At 37.7% G+C, this 19808-nt stretch overlaps 2 protein-coding genes across 28 annotated transcripts in view; one reads left to right on the top strand and one right to left on the bottom strand.

Annotated features, from left to right (window-relative positions):
- MBTD1 (mbt domain containing 1) overlaps positions 1-9092 on the bottom strand; it is a 57694-nt gene extending 48602 nt beyond the window's left edge. For 6 of the 27 annotated variants that reach the window (XM_023533523.1, XM_023533548.1, XM_023533533.1 and 3 more), the window contains exons 1-5: positions 8727-9092; positions 7756-7820; positions 5970-5971; positions 3919-4016; positions 262-2994 (exon numbers count right to left, since the gene is read on the bottom strand). In XM_023533523.1, coding sequence (XP_023389291.1) covers positions 262-294 — 33 coding nt within the window. In that variant the 5' untranslated portion in view covers positions 295-2994; positions 3919-4016; positions 5970-5971; positions 7756-7820; positions 8727-9092. Of the gene's footprint in view, positions 1-261; positions 2995-3918; positions 4017-5969; positions 5972-7755; positions 7837-8405; positions 8688-8726 lie in introns of those variants that run through there. The other 21 variants (XM_023533536.1, XM_023533538.1, XM_023533539.1 and 18 more) reach the window with 19 other exon arrangements.
- A 67-nt stretch (positions 9093-9159) lies between these two features.
- Positions 9160-19808, top strand: part of UTP18 (UTP18, small subunit processome component) — a 32046-nt gene continuing 21397 nt past the window's right edge. The window contains exons 1-7 of the mRNA XM_023533504.1: positions 9160-9532; positions 11042-11154; positions 12557-12655; positions 14818-14885; positions 18233-18321; positions 19030-19155; positions 19250-19484. Coding sequence (XP_023389272.1) covers positions 9194-9532; positions 11042-11154; positions 12557-12655; positions 14818-14885; positions 18233-18321; positions 19030-19155; positions 19250-19484 — 1069 coding nt within the window. The 5' untranslated portion in view covers positions 9160-9193. The remainder of the gene's footprint in view (positions 9533-11041; positions 11155-12556; positions 12656-14817; positions 14886-18232; positions 18322-19029; positions 19156-19249; positions 19485-19808) is intronic.

Raw genomic sequence — 19808 nt, 5'->3', positions numbered from 1 at the left:
TATCCCCATATCTTTTACAGTACCAGTTATCTTTTTGTTACCTAATCTTTTCCGTTTTTCGGTTTCAGATGGCATCCTCTGAAATCACTCATAATAGCTAAGCTGTATCATTAATCGTATTCTAGTTCCTTTTTCTTCCCTTTCTGCTCTAATTTTTTTTAGCTGCATTCTTTGTCAGAACATATAACATTTATGTACTATTCTTCTATGTCCCTACTCTTTATTCTAATCTTAGCTCAAAAATATATGTGAAATACTCACTGTCAGTCTTTTTGAAGAAAATTTCCCAAACATTTCTTCCAGATGAAGCTCAGCCTTTAATAGTTTCCTTAGGAAGGGCTAATGAGTATAGTATTCCTTGAGTTCTTGGTATGTTCAAAAGTCTTGACACTTGAGGGACAATTGACTGAATATAAAACCATTGGTTAGCATTTTTACCTCTTGCTGCTCCACTGTTGTCTTGCTTTGTATGTTGCTTTTGAGAAATCTGGTAGCAGTTTAAATTCTCTGGCCCTTGTAAGTCACTTTATCTTTTTGCCTGGGGGCCCCGGGAATTTTTCTGTATCTTTTCTTCAGGCATGAACTTTCAGTATACTGATTCAGATCTTTTATTTCTAGAGTTTTCTTGGATGACAGCACTAAATATTAGAGCTTTATTTTTTTTCCTCTTGAGAGAAAAATAATTACACATTAGAATTTTAGACCCATCTTCCATTTAAAGTCAAGTTAAAAAAACAAATCTCATTTTCATTCTCTTGTTTCTGTTTTTCTTCAATGTCTTTTATTATAGTCACATTTGAATCTATTGTCTAGGGGGGAATCTTATAGTCTTAATTTCTGGTATGATTTTGTTTTCTTCACTTTTCTGAGTTTAATCTACTGACTTCATTTCTGCCTGTTTTTGTTCCTTTCTGTTTTTTTATATTTGATTCAAGGTGTTTTTTTCCTCCATCAGTTGAAATGGCCTGATTCACACTACCTGTTTTTTCTTATAGTAGTTCTATATGGATGAGTCCATTCTTTTCTATTCCGTTCATTTCATGGTCAGAGTTCCTAGGTCAAGGACACTCTTAAGTTTACTTTCTCTTTTCCTGAAGCATTATTGACTTTTTTCTTCTCCTTTTTCTTTACTGCCATTTCTCCAAGTCTCTGGCTTCACCTCTTCCCTACAAAGCACTGTTTATAATTTAAGGCTACCAACTGTGGTATTCTTTACTTTCAAGCTCTTCTTTGTGGTTAGAGCTGGGAACTATATCAAGTTTCAAACCTGTGTTCAGTATTTTGGAACTTAGTGTTGGATTTCTTTTGTAAGTGATATTTCATGCTTCGTGTAAGTCTTCCATGCACAAACTCTCTTCAGTGAACCCGTTAAGCAGCCTTCCTTCTCCCACTCTTCACAGCCACAAGAATGGGCAGAAGGAGCTCTTGGAATCTGATTTACTTCTCTACTTATAGGTAATTTGAAGGCTGTGCTAATCTGTTTTTTATAATGCTGAAGACATAAGTGGTGTGTGATTTATACGTACTCTGTGTTGGTTTTATAACTTTATAGGAATGTGACTGGGAAAACTAGATCGGGCCACACCTAGAAGTTTACACATACATATTTAAGTAGTATATTTGAATATATTATCTTAGGACTACTGCTTTTGCCATTTTCTGAAACACTTAACCTGTCATCATTAGATTCACTTTTTGTATCATATAATGGTATTCTAGAGTAAGTCATCATTTTCATCTAACCTGGTTCAGAAACACATTTTCCCCTATAGTTTATTTGCAAATTCCATAATAATCTTTTTTTTTTTTTGCTAGTGATTTGGTCTCATGATTATTAATACTCATTAATAATTATTAGTACAACTAATATTTATAGGACACTTGGTGTTAGGCACAGTCTAAACACTTAATGCGTAGTGTTTTATTTAATCCTTGTTAATATCATCTCTCTCATCTTAAAGATGAGCAAGCAGAGGCTCAAACAGGCTAAATAAATGACTTGCCCAGGATCATAGAGCTAAAATAAACACTAGCAATATGAATCAAGGAAACAATCTTAAATTTATGTTCAATTTTAACCTCCTTTCTCTTTCTTCTTAATTATGGTTTTAGGTAATGTGCCTTTTTGAACACTTTGCTCTTCAAAATAAAACTGAAAAATCGTGTTAGGTGACTAGGACCTTGAATATAATGTAATGGCATTATTGCAGGTGGGGAAACCTCATCTAATATTTGGGCATATATGTATGGTAAACCCTCATCCATCACAGAGGAAGTGAAAAGATAACATCTAAAATTCATGCATTCAGTAATATAAGCCTAATATTTAGATAGATATTAGGTAAAAAAAAAAGCTAAAAGAATTAAAAGTAGTCTCATGAGAGCTGAATTGGAAGAGAAAAGGATTGCTACAAGGGGTACTTTTTTGGCGGTACTTTTATCATTGCTTAACGTTGTACTATTAAGTACATGTGTTTTAAAAAATGAGTTATTTTTAAAAAGTATAAACCATTTTATAAAATTCATTAGACTTATTAAAATTGAGATTGATATTTGGCATTGGCGAGCTTATGTAGGAAGGCAAACTTATGCCATCTTTTTGGAAGGCAATTTGAAATAACTTATGAAAACTCAAAAAAAAATGAGTATGTCTTTTGACCAGGTAACTCCACTTCTAGGAATCTGTCCTTCAGAGATAAAAATGGGACACAAGAATCTATGTGGAAAGATGTTTAAGTATAATGTAATGGTGAAAAAAATGGAACCAATCTAACCATCAGTAGTATAACAATTAGTAAACACTAAAATACTGAGTGAAAAAAAAAATACATGCTGGTATGTAAACAGATTGGTATATCTACATTGTTTATATATGTATTCAGAAAGATCCTAGAAGGAATAGCTAAACTCTTTAATAGAGTGAGAATGTGATGGGAGAATAGTTTTACTTTTCTATATTTTTCATTTTTTTTCAACAGCAAATGTGCAATTCTTCTGTAAAAAATAAAACAAAAAAGCTCTTAATAGTGACAAAATATAAGAAAGAATCACAAATCACAGTAGAATTTCATTTCCCTACTGTAACTGTCACCCTGATAAACCTTTCTCCCTATAAAATCTACAAAGGAATTGAAAGGTTAGCCATTAACTTGTTGGTATAATCATCCAAAAGTTCCAAAGTATAAACTTCCAAATGCAAACATGTATAAATATACAATCATGTAATAACAGTGTAACTCTTATATGAATAAACTCATCAAGAGTTAACAAATCTCCATTATCCAAACCAACATGGTGGCCCACATAATTTTCCAAGTTTTTTGTTTAGTCATGGGATATAAGTTTTCTAACTCTTTAAATTTGGAAGTTACATATGTGAACTTAACAAAGTTCAATATAAGAATTAACAGGTACTCTATGATGACTGGACTCAGTAGGTGGTAGAGAGCCGTTTAGCTCTTAGTAGTCTCTTCCTCATTCCACAATAGGATGGAAAGCACAGTCTGACACAGTGATACTATTCACTGGCCTAAACAGAAATGCCTTCATTCTGTCTAAGTTTACTATTAGGAAGAAAATAAGTAGTAAGAATTTAGGATTATTGGGTTTTTGTTTGCAATAAGTGCAACGTGAAAGAATTCAGGCCAATGATATAATCAGGAGGAAATGGAAAGCAATATATCCTGAATAAGCCACCTAGAGAAACTGAAACAAATCTGGGGAATGACAGATCAATATATTATATAATAATATTCTAAGATTTAAAGCAACGGTGAGCAAAAGGAAGCTATTCTTTGATCTATAAGAAATACAAATTTCTACCTCTTTCGGCTCTGGTTCTACCACTTATGACTTTGGATGTAAAAATTACTCGGGTCTCAGTTTCCCTCTCTTCTAAATAAGGAAAATACCACTTACCACACAGGAAGAATGTATGATAAAACAAATAATTCACATGAATGGACTTTCAGTTCTTCAGAAGAAAGCTATGAATCCTTAAGTATGAACCTGAAAAGCTAATTAAAAATAAGATGACCATGTCAAAATTAAGTGTGAAACAGAGTAGCCTAGAGGGTCTTTAAGATTATCAGCTATCAATTCTACCCCAAATAACAGAATTCATACTAAAGCTGTAGTGCAAATGTAGTTCGAGTTCAATCAACCGATACCATTTCTTAATATGTTAATATAGCAAAAACGAGTTAAACAGGTTATTCAGTGTCATGCTGATTTGATGTGACCTAAAATTTTAATGTAAAATAATGACATTCTCTTGGTGCTTATCTTTTAAAAATATATTTGGAGTTGGTTGCTCAAAAAATAATCACTGAACAATAAATACTATAAGATATTAATAAATAATTAAAATAGGATTAAACATATATGTGTGCATGGGGTTATTTCTCTAGTGTATAAAATACCTGGAAACTAGCTAATTAAAGTTTTGAAGTAAAAAAGTAAAGTAATAGATGGTATTATCACTTACTGAACAATACATACAAATTGTGATGCTAAGCACCAGAAATACAAAGAAGTGTTAGATTTACCATGCATGTTCTACAGCTAGACTGCAAACTATGGCCAAATACTGGAGAGGACAAAAAATGACTAAATTAAGGGGTACTGTACACAATCAGTTCTGTAAGAATGAAACAGGAATTGGCTAATAGTGAAAAGGGGAAAAGAAAAAGGGATTCTGGGAAAATAGCTTAACATTTAAATTATCATTTATCGCAGCTTATATTTTCTTATACAGTGGTCATCACATCTGATTGGAAGTTTACAGAAACCTTGGGAGGGAGGGAGGCAGGACTGATGCTTGGCCTATATTTTAGATGAGGAAAATGAAGCTCAAAGAGATTAAGGCAATTTGCCTAAGATCTCAGGTCCAGAGGTGGCAGTTAGAGCAGGGCCAGTTTGCCAACTTTGTCCAGAGCTCATTTCTACTACGCTAAGATATCAATACTAAAGTGAGAACTAGAAAGGAGCTCAGAAACATTCTAATGCAGTATTTCCTTAATCAACGTAATAAAAACTTTCTGAGATGTGCATTAAGAACAGATTTCTAAGTTCCACTACAGACACATTGACTAACTTCCAGGAGCAAAGTTCTGTATTTTTACAAGAGCCCTAAGAAGTGATTCTAGTGATTAGCTAAGCTTGGAAAATACTGTTGTATATCTGTATGTCCAATATGGCAGACATGTGGCTATTTATATTTACATGACATCAATAAAATAAAAAATTGGGTTCCTTAGTTGGATCAGCTATCTTTTAAGTGCTCAAGAGCCACTGGCTAGTGAGTATCGCACTGGACAGCACAGATACAGTGCATTTCCATCACTGCAGAAAGTTTTGTTGGATAATGCTGATTCTGGACCAACCCTTCAACTGTGAGGATAAGAAAACTGAGGTGCAGGATCATGTCCAACAAGTGCCATGAAGCTAGTTAGTGGCAGAATTAAAACTTTAATCTAGTCTGCTAATGCCCCTCTTACTATATCATCTTACCTCAAATTCAGGTTTTATTCTAATAGAATTATTTTTTCCCCATCTTTTCTGGGGGCAGGGCGGGGGGAAGGTTCTAGCAAAGCAAGAAGAGAAATTTGAAATTTATAAGAAAAAAGCCCTAAAAAAAAAGTTTATGAAAAAAAGTCATAATTAAATGCAATCTTTGTATAAAGTTAGGCCTTAGACAGTTGAGAATGTGCCGGTATTAGGAGGCATAGCTTAACTGTTTTAAATATTTTTATTTTAAGTCCTTCCTCTTCTATTGTCCTGATGTGTTTATATTTATTTCTTTGGGATCTGAAATCCTGAAACTAATGATCTATTTCAACGGTCTTACCTTAAAATTATACATGTGAAAAGGTTAAATCTTATTTAGGAAACATTTTATAGATTAAAAAATGAGAAACAAGGAGCAACCAATAGAATAGAGACCTGTCTAATTTTGGAATGTGGTAAACCACTGAAGACTTATAGTAATTTAGTGGTTTAGTATTTATGACATTAATATGTTGTTTTCACTTCTAAGCTATAGTTTTACCTTCTTTTGACTATGTCACGTTTTAAAACAATTTAAAGTTGTTTTAACTTCCAATGTAACTGAAGGACTAGAAATATCTAGGAAATTTTAGACATTAATTAGATCAACATATAGCCAGCCATAAAAAATACAGCAATGTGTTCTTTAAAAATAAAACCAGTTGTTCCTGTTTAGTTATGTTTAGAATGCAAACGTCTCCAGAGTCAGTCAACTTAAGTCATGACAGTTCATGTTTAAAGCAAGCAGTAAAATAACCTGGAGCTCCGCAGTACAGTAATTAAAACTTTAAAGACAGAATTATACAGCCCTATTAATTCTTTTCAGTATCTGAAAAGAATTGTCATGTTAAATTCTAGTGACTAGATTTAGAGGAAATACTGTATGCCAAAGTTTGTATAAAATTAAAAATTAAATGGTTAAAAAACATGGCCCAAATAAAATACTTCTGAACAGATAGTTATTCAAGACAGTTTTTGCCATAATTTATAAGGCACCCAGAAGCCCCGAATATAGGGTTCTATATAAATAGAAGCTATTTGTTATTCAGAGGAGGTGGTACAAAATAAGACAGCTATTTTCTTTGTAAACACTCTTTGGTGTTGAGATAAACAAATGAAAAAAAAAAGTCTGAGCAGAGCAACAGTCTCTAAGCCATAAAAGGGGGAGAAAAAAATGTAAGTGCTCTTTACATTTTAAACAGAGAACTGGTAGTTTAAACTGAAATTTATTCTCTCATTTTCAGACCAGATTCATTACTTCTACATTTTATGTTATGTCTCAAACCCCACTTCACCATCTTAGGAAGAGGAAAACACGTGCTCCCAAGATTCTTATGCCAAAAGAACTTCTTTTGGAGGCAGCACAGTTCACCAAATGAAGGAGAACATTAGAAAAACACTAAGTGACAAACAAAAGTAGAAACTGAACTATCTCAACTATCAAATGATAAATAGTGGCACATACTAATGTAAGGAGCATGAAAAATACTGCAAGCTCTGAGCAAATATTAAAGTGCTGGAAAAGTTTCAAATCTCATAAAAGAGTTGGAAAAAAACAGAGAAAGAAACGAAAGCACTGTGAAGGAAGGGCCCTCAGAAGGAAGACCAGCTTGAAAGGAATACACAGGTCAAAAGGAGGGGGGAGGGTTTTCTTCTGATCATCCCTCTACCACAAGATGTTTTTAACAGCTTCAGTACTATCCCCAAGAGGCAATTTTAGGCATCCTTAAGGATTCAGGCAACAAGCAAAGGTGCTTTGAGACAGGAGAACTACAGAGATAATGCTGAAATTACTAACTTCAAAAAGATGCACTAGTCAGAGAAAACAGCCACAAAATCCTCAGATCTTAATTCCCAAGTTTCCTGTAGTAAAATATCAACCATTCTCAGACATGTAAGCCAGAACTTTTGAAACTGACCCAGCAAAGTTTCTGGCTGGCTCTATCTCTCAAACCCTCCACCCTCCACTTCCCTGCTGTTCTTTCCTGGCACACAAAATATAGGCCAATGAGCGGTGGGTGGGTGAGGAGGATGTGAGAGAAAATTTGAGAAGTAAAAAAGAGAGCAATTTAATAAGGACATGAATGAGTCTGTAGGGTCTATTAAAGGTAGGCAAACAATTAGAACTGAAAAACAGAACGGGCTTTCCCGGGCATCTGTGAACACTTATTGTTTGTTAAGGGTTTAAACAGAGGCCAGACTACCTACCACTTGTCAGAGAGGCTTGCAGAGGGGACGGCTGCTTTTGGTGACCTCTAATGTCTCTTCCGACTCTGAAATGTTAGGATTCTTATTTCACAAAAGAGAATGCAATGGTCATAGAAGCCCACAGACTTAGAACCCTTTTAAACTAAAGCGGCCTAGGCGGCTGCTGACCAAACACCACTCCCACCTCTCCCTCTCACAACTTGCCCACCCCGCCCCCTTTCAATATTTCCCCCTCCACGTGCGAAATGCCTCGCAGCACTCAAAGCGGAGAGGCGCCTTCCCCTGAAAAGCACTACAACTATGTCCCCTCTGGGGAAGTGAAGACTCCACTCTCCCACCCTGGGAAGCCAAAAAAAGAAAAGTCTCAAATACAGCCTTCCTCCCCAGCCAAAGCTGAAGGGGGAGGAGGCGGGACGCAGAGGAAAACTTTCTTCTAAAATTTTTCTCCCAGAGTACACAGTGCAGAGAGAACCCCGATAAGTCCCGGGCTAAGAGGATGGGGGAGGGGAGCCCCTGAATCGTTTAACGGCCGGTAGGGGGAGGGGAGCTCTGGAGGTTGAGGGGGCGTGGGATGGAGAAGCAGGCCAGGGAGCGGGGTCAAGGAGCTGCAGGGGATCCTGGGGTAGGGGAGCTATAGGCGTCCCCCCTACCTGGCACACAAAGCGGCTGCCGCGCTCGGCTCTCACCAGATCCTTTGTGTTTTCCATCAGGGCCTCATGGGTAGGGGCTGTCCGTGCTCCCAGGGCCCGCGGCGCCCCCTCCCCGAGTTGGGGGCAGGCGCCTTTCCCCAGGACTATAGCGACTACAGGGGTGCCCCGGCTGGGCCCAGACCGGTGGCGGCTGCGGCAGCCCCCGGATTTCCCCCCTTTAACTAGGGTGGCCCCAGGATATCAACAACATTAGCATAGCCCTCCCTCCCCAGCGCGCCTGCGCCGTGACCCGCGCCCCGATTGGCCCACTTCCCTACATACCCTCCTCTCTCTCTCTTCCAGCGTGGGACCCTCTGCAGGCTCCGTACTCCACGGGCCGTACCAAAACGAAGGGGTGGAACAGGCAACTGGGTCTCGTGTTAAGTCGAGTGGATAAAAAATCAGGAGAAAGAGAAGTTTCGTTCAGTCATCCTAGTTTGTACTCTGGCTTTCTTGTGCTCCTTTCAACCAGTTGCCGCTGCGAAGTTGTGTTGGAAAAAATTTTCCACTCCAGTCACGCCGCCTCCCCTTCACCCGGAAGATTGGTCCTCCCGGAGGAACTCCCATATGGGGAGGGGCTCGTGCGGGGAGTGGGCGTTACGTAGGGCGAGAGCGCTGGTCACGTGCTAGTAGACTGCGCAGCCTCGTTCTGGTCCCCCGGGGCCTAAGCCGCAGTGAACAGGGAGGCGTCTCGGCGCACGCGCAGTAAGGGTACACGTGAGCGGCTGCGTTTCTTCTCAAACCCAACGATGCCGCCGGAACGCGGGAGCCGAACGAGACCGGACCGGAGAACCAGAGCGAAGCCGAACCGGAAGACTCGAATGAAGCCGGACCGGAGAGCCAGAGCGGGGCCGGGCGGGCCGCCCCGAAAAGCTGCTCCTTCATCCCAGCGGAAACCGCCGGCCCGGCCGAGAGCAGCAGCCGCGGCGATCGCAGTCGCGGCAGAGGAGGAGAGGCGGCTCCGGCAGCGGAACCGCTTGACGTTGGAGGAGGACAAGCCGGCAGTGGAGCAGTGCCTGGAGGAGCTGATCTTCGGCGACGTCGAGGACAGCGAGGACGCACTGCTGCAGCGTTTGCGAGGCCCGCTGGTGAGAGAGTCCGCGGCGCGCGGGCTGGGCGCGCTCGGGCGGGGCGCGCGGTGGGCGGTGAGCCTTCGGGGGCGGAGCCTGGGCGACCTGCGGCGCCGGGGAGAGCTCAGGTGGGCGGGAGCCCGAGAACGCGGGCGCCGAGGAGGACGAGACCGCTACTTTCCCCACCCCTTTGGGAGTTCCTGCGCCTGGTATTCAGCACGCGCTCAAGACGTATTTGTCGAGCGAACTGTAGTCGTGAGCATCTTCGGGACTCAGCCCCACTATCTTCAAACTCAGTGATTCTTCCCTCGTGGTCATTCGATCGCCTGCCTCAGTACCCGGTGGTGATTCAGGAGTTCCACTTGGTTTGTGGAATCAGAATTAGTGGGCACGGGCCTGGGAATCTGCGTTTTAACATCTCCCCAAGTGATCGACTCGCCAACTTTTGAGAGTGACCCCGTATTCGTCTATCCAGCAAACATTTGTGAGCCTGCTGGGTGTCAGCTCCTTTGCTGGCAGTGAAAACCCTGTATGATTATAATTTTGGCACACATTTTATCATCCCTTTTATTTTATACTTGGCTTTTTTTCGAAGATAGGGAGTGCAAGGCATTGCTCTAGGCACTGGAGGAAAAACAGCAATGGATAAAAACTGACAAAAATCTCTGACCCTGTGGAGCTTATGTATTAGTGGCAAAGGCAGAAGACAGAGGAGATAGGTACTACTGTAAAAGGGAGATCTGGGAAAAGGGAGATGAGTGTGTGTGGAGAAAGACTGTGAAATTTTACATAGGGTGGCCAATAAAGGTGGACCTAGCAAGTATCAACTGATTGCCACAACCTCCTTTGGCTACTTATGGATGAAGCTGCAGAAATCCGGTAGGGAGATAGAGAACTACTACTGGAAAAATGCTGAACTTTGTGACAGTTTCCTAGTTAGGAAAAGAAAGTTTGTGTGAGGTGGGATTTGATTGGCTTTGAGGGATCATAGGCCAGTAACAGAGCAAGTAGAAATCATTTGGACATTTCTATCGTGGTTTTGGGAAAGCTCAAGCTCACTTCAGAGGTTATTCTGGGTCTAGATTTAGACTTTATGTTACAGTATAGTTTCTTTAGGTAGCAGGTCAAGAATGGTTAAAAATGGGGAAGAGGTATGTCTAAGAATATGAAATACGAGTTAATTATGACATTCATGTGATTTACCTTTGATGCTAGTACCTCTGGTCCTGTAATTTCTGCAGTTTTGTGATTTTCTTTTGCCAGTTCCTTCGTCTGTCATCTTACATTTTGTTGTTCTTGTCTTACTCTGTCTTTTTCCTTTGAGGGTGTTGACTTTTTCTCCTTAACTGTTCCATCCTACTTTGCCTGTGCACCCTCCAGCATTTGCTGTTGTAGCATTCTGTTTTTTATTTCATCAGAGGGTCATAAAATCAAACCATTCTACAAGCCATCTGACTTCAAGATGTGTGTATCTGTCATCACTGGATATGAAAAACTCAGTGCTTCAGGACGTTTTGTTTTCTCTAGGTTCAAGTACAAGAAGACTCAGGTGACTCGGAAGTGGAGAATGAAGCAAGAGGTGATTTTCCACCTCAAAAGAAGCCAGTTTGGGTAGATGAAGAAGATGAAGATGAGGAAATGTAAGTTGCCTAATATTTCTTTCAGAATTCTTCTGGATATTTTAAGTATTATATTGCAGGTTTTAAAAAAGTTCTCTACGAATATGTGAAGATTTGAAAAATTTGGTAAGTATAGAAAAGGTCATTCATAATCCTGCCACCGAGGTAGAACCACTGTTAGCATGCTGGCATCCTGCTGTGCCTCTCTTCTCTGCAGTCTAGACCTGAGTTTGCCTCTTAATTTGGCCATCTCCTAACTGACCATGGACATGTGTGGAACTTAACTCTTCTCGTTTATAAAATGGAGATGATAATAGTAGCTGTATCAGAATGCTCTTGGGACCGAATGAAGTAGTATATGTAGAGCTCTTAGCCTAGTATCTGAAACTGAGAAAAAGCTAAAAGAAAGTTAGCCAGTGTACACAATATGTACTTTAACAGATGAGAACAAGTGTACTGCAAGCATTTCTCCCCACTTCAAAATAAAAACTTTATAAACATTTTTAAAGGTATGTATTACAGTCCATTGTATGAATTAACTATAATTTCCATAGCTAATTAACATATTTGTCTCTTCACGTAACTACCCTTTTTTGTACGTGGTGAGAGCACCTGAAATCTCTTAGTAAATTTCCAGAATGTAATAGGGCATTATTAACTGTAGTCATGCTGTACATTAGCTCTCTAGACTTATTCATCCTAAGGAACTACAACTTTGTACCTTTTGACCAGCACCTCCCCATTTTCCCCACCTTCCCACCCCTTGTAACCACCATTCTACTCTATGCTTCTATGTGTTCTACTTTTTTTAGATTTCACATGTGAGATCATTCAATATTTCTCTTCTGTTTATCTTATTTCACTTAGCATAGTGTCCTTCATGTTCATCCATGTTGTCACTAATGGCAGGATGAGACCTTAGTGATCTTGCTGTATTAGCTCTTTACACATTGACAATTTCAAACTTTTGTCAGATTTATTGTGGATTTTCTCCCATTTTTCTGTTTGCCTTTTAATTTTGTTTTTTAATGTTGTCTGACAGAGTATTTAAATTTTTATATAGTCAAATCTATGAATCTTTTTCTCGTTTTTAACAGTAAAGAGTCCATCAAAGAGAGATGTATATTTGCCTATATATTTAATTCTTTGTTTTACCCAGAATTGTTTAGGTGAATGTCAAAGTTGTATCTAGATAAGTCATTATGAATTTTAAGTATTAGCTCTTCAAAGGGTAAACTAGGTGATCTAAAATATTGGAGACTCCTTTTTGTTTGGGAATAATGGAGAATGTGCATCTGAGATGTTCTACATCTTACAAATCTTGACCTATATTCAGTTAAATGTTTTCTCAAACTACTAAAGGCAACAACTATTTAATGATTATTTAAAAGTCATTTAAAGCATGCTGTTCTGTTTTTTATAGGATTGACATGGTGAACAATCGTTTTCGGAAAAATATGATGAAAAATGCCTGTGAAAGTAAACTTTCAAAAGATGAGCTTCAAAAGAGACTTAAAGAAGAGTAAGTATCCTTTTTCATATAGTTTAACCAGGTGTTTATAATCAGTAGTTTATTTTGATTTACCCAGTCTTTGGCTGTAATAGCTTCCTGGGTAGTAAGATTTCCATTTTCAAACAGCTTTGCTATTGGAAGATATTATTAAATTTTAGTATTTTGGGCAAAGAAGGAATACAAGTACAAAAAAAAATTTGGGGAAAAATTGTAATCTTATCACCTGAATATAATCAGTGATAATATTGCTTACTTGCTTGTTCATTTGTATATGGTAAACTGTTTTTCACAACTTCTAGGCTCTTTCAGTTGACCAGAGCTAGGAAATATACGTATATTTCAGAATAAGGATTTCATATTGGTTCTTTCAGTTCAAACTTGCAGATCTTTAAAAATCTTTTAAAATATTTTATTTTTGTTTGTATTGACCTTTAAAATATCCTAAAGGTTTATTGTATTATCACTTTTTTAAAAAGTTTATTGAAGTATAATTTATACACAGTGAAATTCAATCTTTGTAAATTTGGTTAAACATACACAGTTGTGTAAGCACCACAACAACTAAGGAATCAAAATATAGAAACTTTGCCATCACCCCCAAAAGTTTTCTTGAACCACTTTGTAGTCTACCCTCTCTCCTCAACTTCCAGTCCCTGACAACCACTAATGTTATGTGTTGTAGATTTGCTTTTCCCAGAGTTTCATATAAGTGAAATGATATAGTACGTGCTCTTTTGAATCTGTTAAGCCAATTTAGTGAATCTGTTATTTCAGGTATTATATTTTTCAGCTTTAGAGGATTTTTTCAGCCTGTTTTGTTTAGTTCCTATTTTCCCTTTTGTTGTTATACTTTCTTTAATTAATTGAATTTATTTACATTAGCTAATTCAAAGTCCTTTTGCGCTATTTCTGTTATTTCTGTGTCTGCTTCTGTTGACTGATTTTTCTTCCGGTTATGGGTCATGTTTTTTTGCTTCTCCGCATGTTTAGTGATTTTGATTGGGTTCTGAGGAGTGTGAATTTTAAGTTGTTTAGTTGTCTGGATTTTGTTTTTTTGCTTTAAATGAGTGTTGAACTTAGTGTTGGAAGGAAGTTCGTTGGCTTGGAGATCAGTTTGATCCTTTCAACATTTGTCTTTAACTTCATTCTAGAGTAGTGTATTATATCGTAGGCTGGTTTAGCTCCATTACTAAGGTATGCCCTTTCTGGGATCTCTACTGGATGTTCAGTAAGATCTTCCCTCTAAGTGGTTGGAACTCGAGTGTCTGAGCTTTTTGGTATTGTGCATTCGGCAGCTCCGTAGTAGTTCTTGGCCTGACCTCATGGAGTTTTCATCCTATGAGTGTGCAGCTTACTATTCAACAAAAGTGTCTGTGGACCCCTGTGCACATTTCTGGAACTCTTCTGTAATCCATTGCCCCTCAAAATCCTGTTGTCTTACTCTCTTTAAAGTCTGATCTTTTTTTCCCTTGGCTCTGTGCCAGGGTCTTTTAAACATGCCTTCAGTTTCCCTTCTCTTAAGGACCACAGTCCTATGTTGTCTGTCATCCAATTTCTGAAAACAGTTTCATGTATTTTGTCCAGTTTTCTAGTTGTTTATGGTTAGTGGGCTTGGTTTGGTGGCCTTGTCTGTACGTCTGCATTAAACAATTAGAATGCCTCTTTGCACTCTTCTAGATGCCAGCCCTGTTATGCTTCTCCTAAAGCTTATTTTCTCCACAGTGAAACTCTCATTTTATTCAAAGGATATATGATGAAAGTTTTGTATATTGTTACAAGTTTGGTCATTTTCTTTCACACATTTTCTATCATGTATTCTGTATACTAAAGCATTGGCTTATAAGCACAAAGAGACTTTTTCACTTAGACCTGAGATATGTTGATATGAACAAATCAATTAATTGTTTTCATTTAGTTTCATCCATATAACTAGATGTAAATAATTAACAGTAAATATGTTTTATATACAGGAGTAGTTTAGATGAAAGTTTCCAATGTAAGCATGCTGAGACTATTCTGTGTGATTAGCCTTTCTGTTCTTAAAGCTGATAACTCCTTTGGAAGAGATTCTATGCATGCTCTCAAGGATGATCTGACCTGTATTCTTTAAATGTATCAAGTTCTACAAACTTACAGTGGTTACCACCAAAACTTTTTATATTTTTGCTTAGATTCCAGCATGCCATGGGGGGAGTACCTGCTTGGGTCGAGACTAATAAGCGGAAAACATCTTCAGGTGGTAAGTGTTGTTATTTCTGTTTAAGGTAGTAAATCAATCCCTATTCCTGTTTTGTTATTATTTGATAATTCTCATGAGGCTAACCTAGTTTTTCAACTGGATTTTTTTATTTTTTAGTGTTTAGTTTTGAAGTTACCATTTCTCTGAGGGAAGCCCTTTTATAGTAGTATAAGGCTTACTTAATAGCATATTTTCCACTATAAGGACAGTAATTGATGAATTCTATGATTTTTTTCTAAACAAAACTATGTTGCATTATGGCATAGGATTAAGGAAAAATAAGTAATACTATTACTTCTTGATTCAAAGTCTCCTCTGAAGATATTGGCAGCTAATCTCACTGTCTACTGGGAAATGGGGTATCTTCCTAAAGAGGAGTACGTGTCAGGCCTGGCCCAAATGTTAGTCACTTTATAAAAACTTATTTTTCAAATCTGGTTTTAAATTTGGCTTGTACTGTAACTGTTTTCTGCTTTTTAGATCCTTGAGTGTAGATATTATAATATTGGATGGTTTAGCTAAGATCTGATTTATGTGCTTTAAATTATGAATTTTAGACTTGAAATTGACCTTTGAAATCCTTTAGGGAGTCCGGAGTATATCCTCCAACACAGTGCGGGAGCTCTTTTCTTAGCATCCTTGCTATCTGATGGGTTTCTGTGTGATTACCACTACCACCTCTTTTTTCCTTCTTTCCACCCCTGTCACTCCTCATGATATTCAAGTACTGGGAGCCCATATGAGGAGCCAGTTGTTTTATATAATTATTTTGGAAAACTCAATTTGTTAAGTAGTTTACCTTCTGTTTTCCAGATACTTGTAGAGGTTGAAGGAATCTTAGTGATGTAGGCTGACTTTATCCCTCCAAGAATCTTTTCTACAACATCTGTTAGGTGATAATTTATCCTCTGCTTAAATATATCAAATAACGTACTCTTTCTTCCCCTTCTCTGTAAGAATTGTTAGGATTTTTTTTGACTTTGAAATTTACTTCCGTACACTCTATTATAGTCTTACCTTTTGAAGATATAGAATCTTACCTTTCTTTCATATAAAACTCTTCTGTTATTTGAGAAATCTTTCTCCAAGTTTGTTTTTTAACATGTTAAATATCCCTTGTCATTTAACCTTTTTTTACATGCCTAAATTTCTATACCCTTGGTCATCATTTGTTCTTCTGGGTGAAATATAATGTTATCCATTTTAGAATGCTGCATTCATAGAAGCACAGCAGTTTAGCTCCATGTAATTATAGATAAGGTTATGCTGGTTGTTCAAACAGAAAATCTCCTAGATCCTAGTGGCGTAATCCAGTAGAAGTTTTTTTATGTCAGTAAAATTGAGATGGTGAGAAGGTGATAATCTACTTTAGAGACCCAAGTTTATAGAGGTTCTACCATCTTCAGGCTGGGTCTTTCAGAGTTGCCCAAGATGTTGACATTCATTTGGCTTGTATGGGGAGAGAGAGAGGTGCACCCAAAGGAGATTTTTATTGGCCTGTCCTATGACTGGTAGATGATACTTTCACCTACATTTTATTGGCCATAGCTCAGTAATGAGGCCACACTAACAACATGAGATATCAGGAAGTGTAGTTTGACTTTGTGCCCTGGAGAAAAAGGACATGGATTAGGTCAACAATTAGCCAGTCTGCTGTCATCTGGGATACCCTAGTCTGATTGATTTTAAAGATGACGGTGAAGTTCAGATAGATAAAATTGACTTGTCCAAGGTTTATTTCTTATTGGCCAAGTGGTGAGTAGAACCTAGCTTCACAGTTATTTCCAACATATTTATCTATAAATACTTCATTGAATATTTTGGAAAGAGAATTACTCCCTCCTTTAAACATAATTATAATGCTATTATCACATAGCTCAAAAATCAACAGTAATTCCTTAATATTATGGATAGTTTCATTGTTGCTCTTTTGTTAATTTAATCCCTGTTCCCCTCCACCAGTCTTTTTAGCTTGCTTTGTAGTCATAGGGTTCTTGAATCTGGCTTGATGTCTTTTTTAAATTTTGGAAATTCTTACCTATTATCTCTTTAGATATTTCTGTTTAGTCTATGAATTACATGTATGTTAAATAATTTTTTTACAAACATATTCTATGTTCTTTTCTGTATTTTCTTTTTTTTTTTCCCCTGTACTTTAGGCTGAATATTTTTTTCTGATCCATTTTCCAGACCACTAATTCTCCAACTAATTTTGATATACTGTTAAAAAAAATCCTGTAGGATCTTGCAATTAATTTCTCTGGCTCAATTCTGAACTTGTCTTTCATTATCCTTGAACATGTTAAACATAATGTTTTTAGTTTGTCTGATAATTCCACTATCTATGAGGATTTTCTCTTTTTCCTTAGGTTTTTAGTCTAGTTATCTTGACCTGATTATATTTCATTGAGTGCTGGACATTGTATATAAAAAACAGTGTTGATTAGAAGCCTAGGACAATATGTGTCTCCAGAGAATTTGTATACAATTGATCCTTGAACAATGCAGGTTCGATCTGTGCTGGGCCATGTATATGTGGATTTTTTTTTCAAGTGACCCACACAGTTCAAACCTGTGTTGTTCCAGGGTTAACTGTATTTGTTTCTGGGTAAGTAGCTGGGCAAGGGGCACTATCAATTTCAGCTTCTTACTCCAGGGAGATACTGTGAGGATTCAAAGTTGAGTTTCAGTTCTTGGAGAATTTTCTTATAATTCTTTGATTTCACCTTCAATCTATAGCCTTTTGTGTCCCCAATCCAAAGCCTGGTGGTTTACCAGACCTCACTTAAAAACCTCAGAGGGCTTTTAGTGCTGGTTTTTACTCTCTTAGCCCCACGAGTGTTGTAAAAACTGCTCAGCTTCTCAGCTTTCTTTACTAGAATTATTGGTCTTCTCCAGGGGAAAAGCAGCCCTATTAGCTCTCTTTGAAGCTCTGATACATAGTTTGCTGACATTGATCTTTCAGCTAAAAGTTCTAGTTCTTTTTATGTGAATTGTTAAGCTAGGTCTGCTGTTCACCCTATTACCAATTTTGTCACAATTACTAGGCTTTTTTTCACACTGACTTTATTTCAGCTTCATTTCATCCTTCTTTAGTCACCATCTGTGAATGTGTTTTTTATTCCAGAGTCAGGCTTTGATTTGAACCATATATATTGAGTTTGTGTCATCTCTTTTCTCTCCTTAAAATTTATTTCGCTGTTTTACTTTTACCAATTGCAGCTTAAATAAAGTGGTTGAGATTGGGAGGCTGAGAAAGGAGTTGAAGTTTGAACTATAGACATATGGGTAGGTAATGGCCGTCTCATTGATTCTAAAAATAAATCTCGTGGGTTTGTTTGACTTAGATGAAAGTGAAGAGGAGGAAGATGATTTGTTGCAAAGGACTGGGAATTTCATATCCACATCAGCTTCTCTTCCTAAAGGAATCTTAAAGGTGAGAGCCAATGAAGTCAGGCTATCCAGCTGATTACTTCTGAAATCCAGTATGCTTTCCAGTTACAAATGTATGGATTCCTTTTTATCTGTGGGATTAAATGTGTTTGCTGTCATTTTGCCTTGATAAATACTTAAGCTAGTTAAAAAAAATTTTGTTTTTGCAAAAGCGATCAAGAAGATTATGTCCCCAGGAATCTTTTAGGACTCCTATTTGATTTCTCCTTTTGCATTTCTCTTTATTTCTTTTGGTACCAGCCTAGTTTATACTGCTGTCATCTGTCACTCAGTATACTGCAGTGGCTCTGTGACTGGTCTCTCCACTTTCAGCTATAGAACTGTGGAGATGACCACACAGTGCCTCTTATTTTGTGCCATGAATGCAAAGATGCCAGAGTCGGGATTTTAAGAAAAATTTCCCTGGAGATCAAAGTCTCTTAACCCAGATAGTTGTACCTTGGGGAAATGACTGTATCCTGATGCTCTAAACCTTAATGATTTAATCCTCTCATTTGCAGGATGGTGAGAATGGATTCTTGTATAGTAAAATGACTTGCTAGTTGGTAGCAGATTTGTGGTCTTTCAATTACCTTTCCAGTGCACTTTTTTCTGCATATAAACTACTTTATAATGTCTTTTCTTCATGCTTTAAGGAAAATAATGTTAACCTATTTGAATTGATAAAATTCCAGCTTTTATCTTTCCACAGATAAAGAACTGCCAACATGCTAATGCCGAACGTCCCACTGCTGCTCGGATCTCGTCTGTGCAGTTCCATCCTTGTGCACAGGTGGTGATGGTTGCTGGACTAGATAACTCTGTGTCACTATTTCAGGTATGTGTTTTTAAATGACTTGAGGTAAAAAGTGTTTACCAGGATTCAGGGTCTATGGAAATAACCAAAAGGAATGTGTTGTACTTCCTTATAGGTTGATGGAAAAACAAATCCTAAAATCCAGAGCATCTATTTGGAAAAGTTTCCAGTCTTCAAGGCTTGCTTTAGTGCTAATGGAGAAGAGGTTTTAGCCACGAGTACCCACAGCAAGGTGCTTTATGTCTATGATATGCTGGCTGGAAAGTTAATTCCTGTGCATCAAGTGAGAGGTAAGGTTTCTTTGGAACACAAAGCTGGCCAACCCCATCTCCCACCTCCCCCAACCCACAGTTAAGTTCATTTAATGGTATTTACAATTACTTGTTTCCTCTCCATAGAATTATGAAAAAATAAGAGTTTCTTTAGTTTTAGTATTTGGAAAATGTCATTATGTTGTTGAGATAATATATTTGAATGAAACCAGTGAACTAACTTTGTATTGAGCACTTATTATGGAGAAATCAATTTGGAAATATATATCCCCCTAGACCAGAAAAGCACTTGGAAATACTTGTGTGTAAAATTAATGATTGATGCTGCAGAAAGAACATGAGCCATGAGGTAGAAAACCTGAGTTTCAATTCCTTGAACAAATTATTTCACCTCTCTGACCT

The sequence above is a fragment of the Pteropus vampyrus genome, unplaced genomic scaffold, assembly GCF_000151845.1.
Source record: "Pteropus vampyrus isolate Shadow unplaced genomic scaffold, Pvam_2.0 Scaffold104, whole genome shotgun sequence".
NCBI classification, from domain to species: Eukaryota; Metazoa; Chordata; class Mammalia; order Chiroptera; family Pteropodidae; genus Pteropus; species Pteropus vampyrus.
Note: the sequence above shows the minus strand (reverse complement) of the source record. Positions and strands in the feature narration are given on the sequence as shown.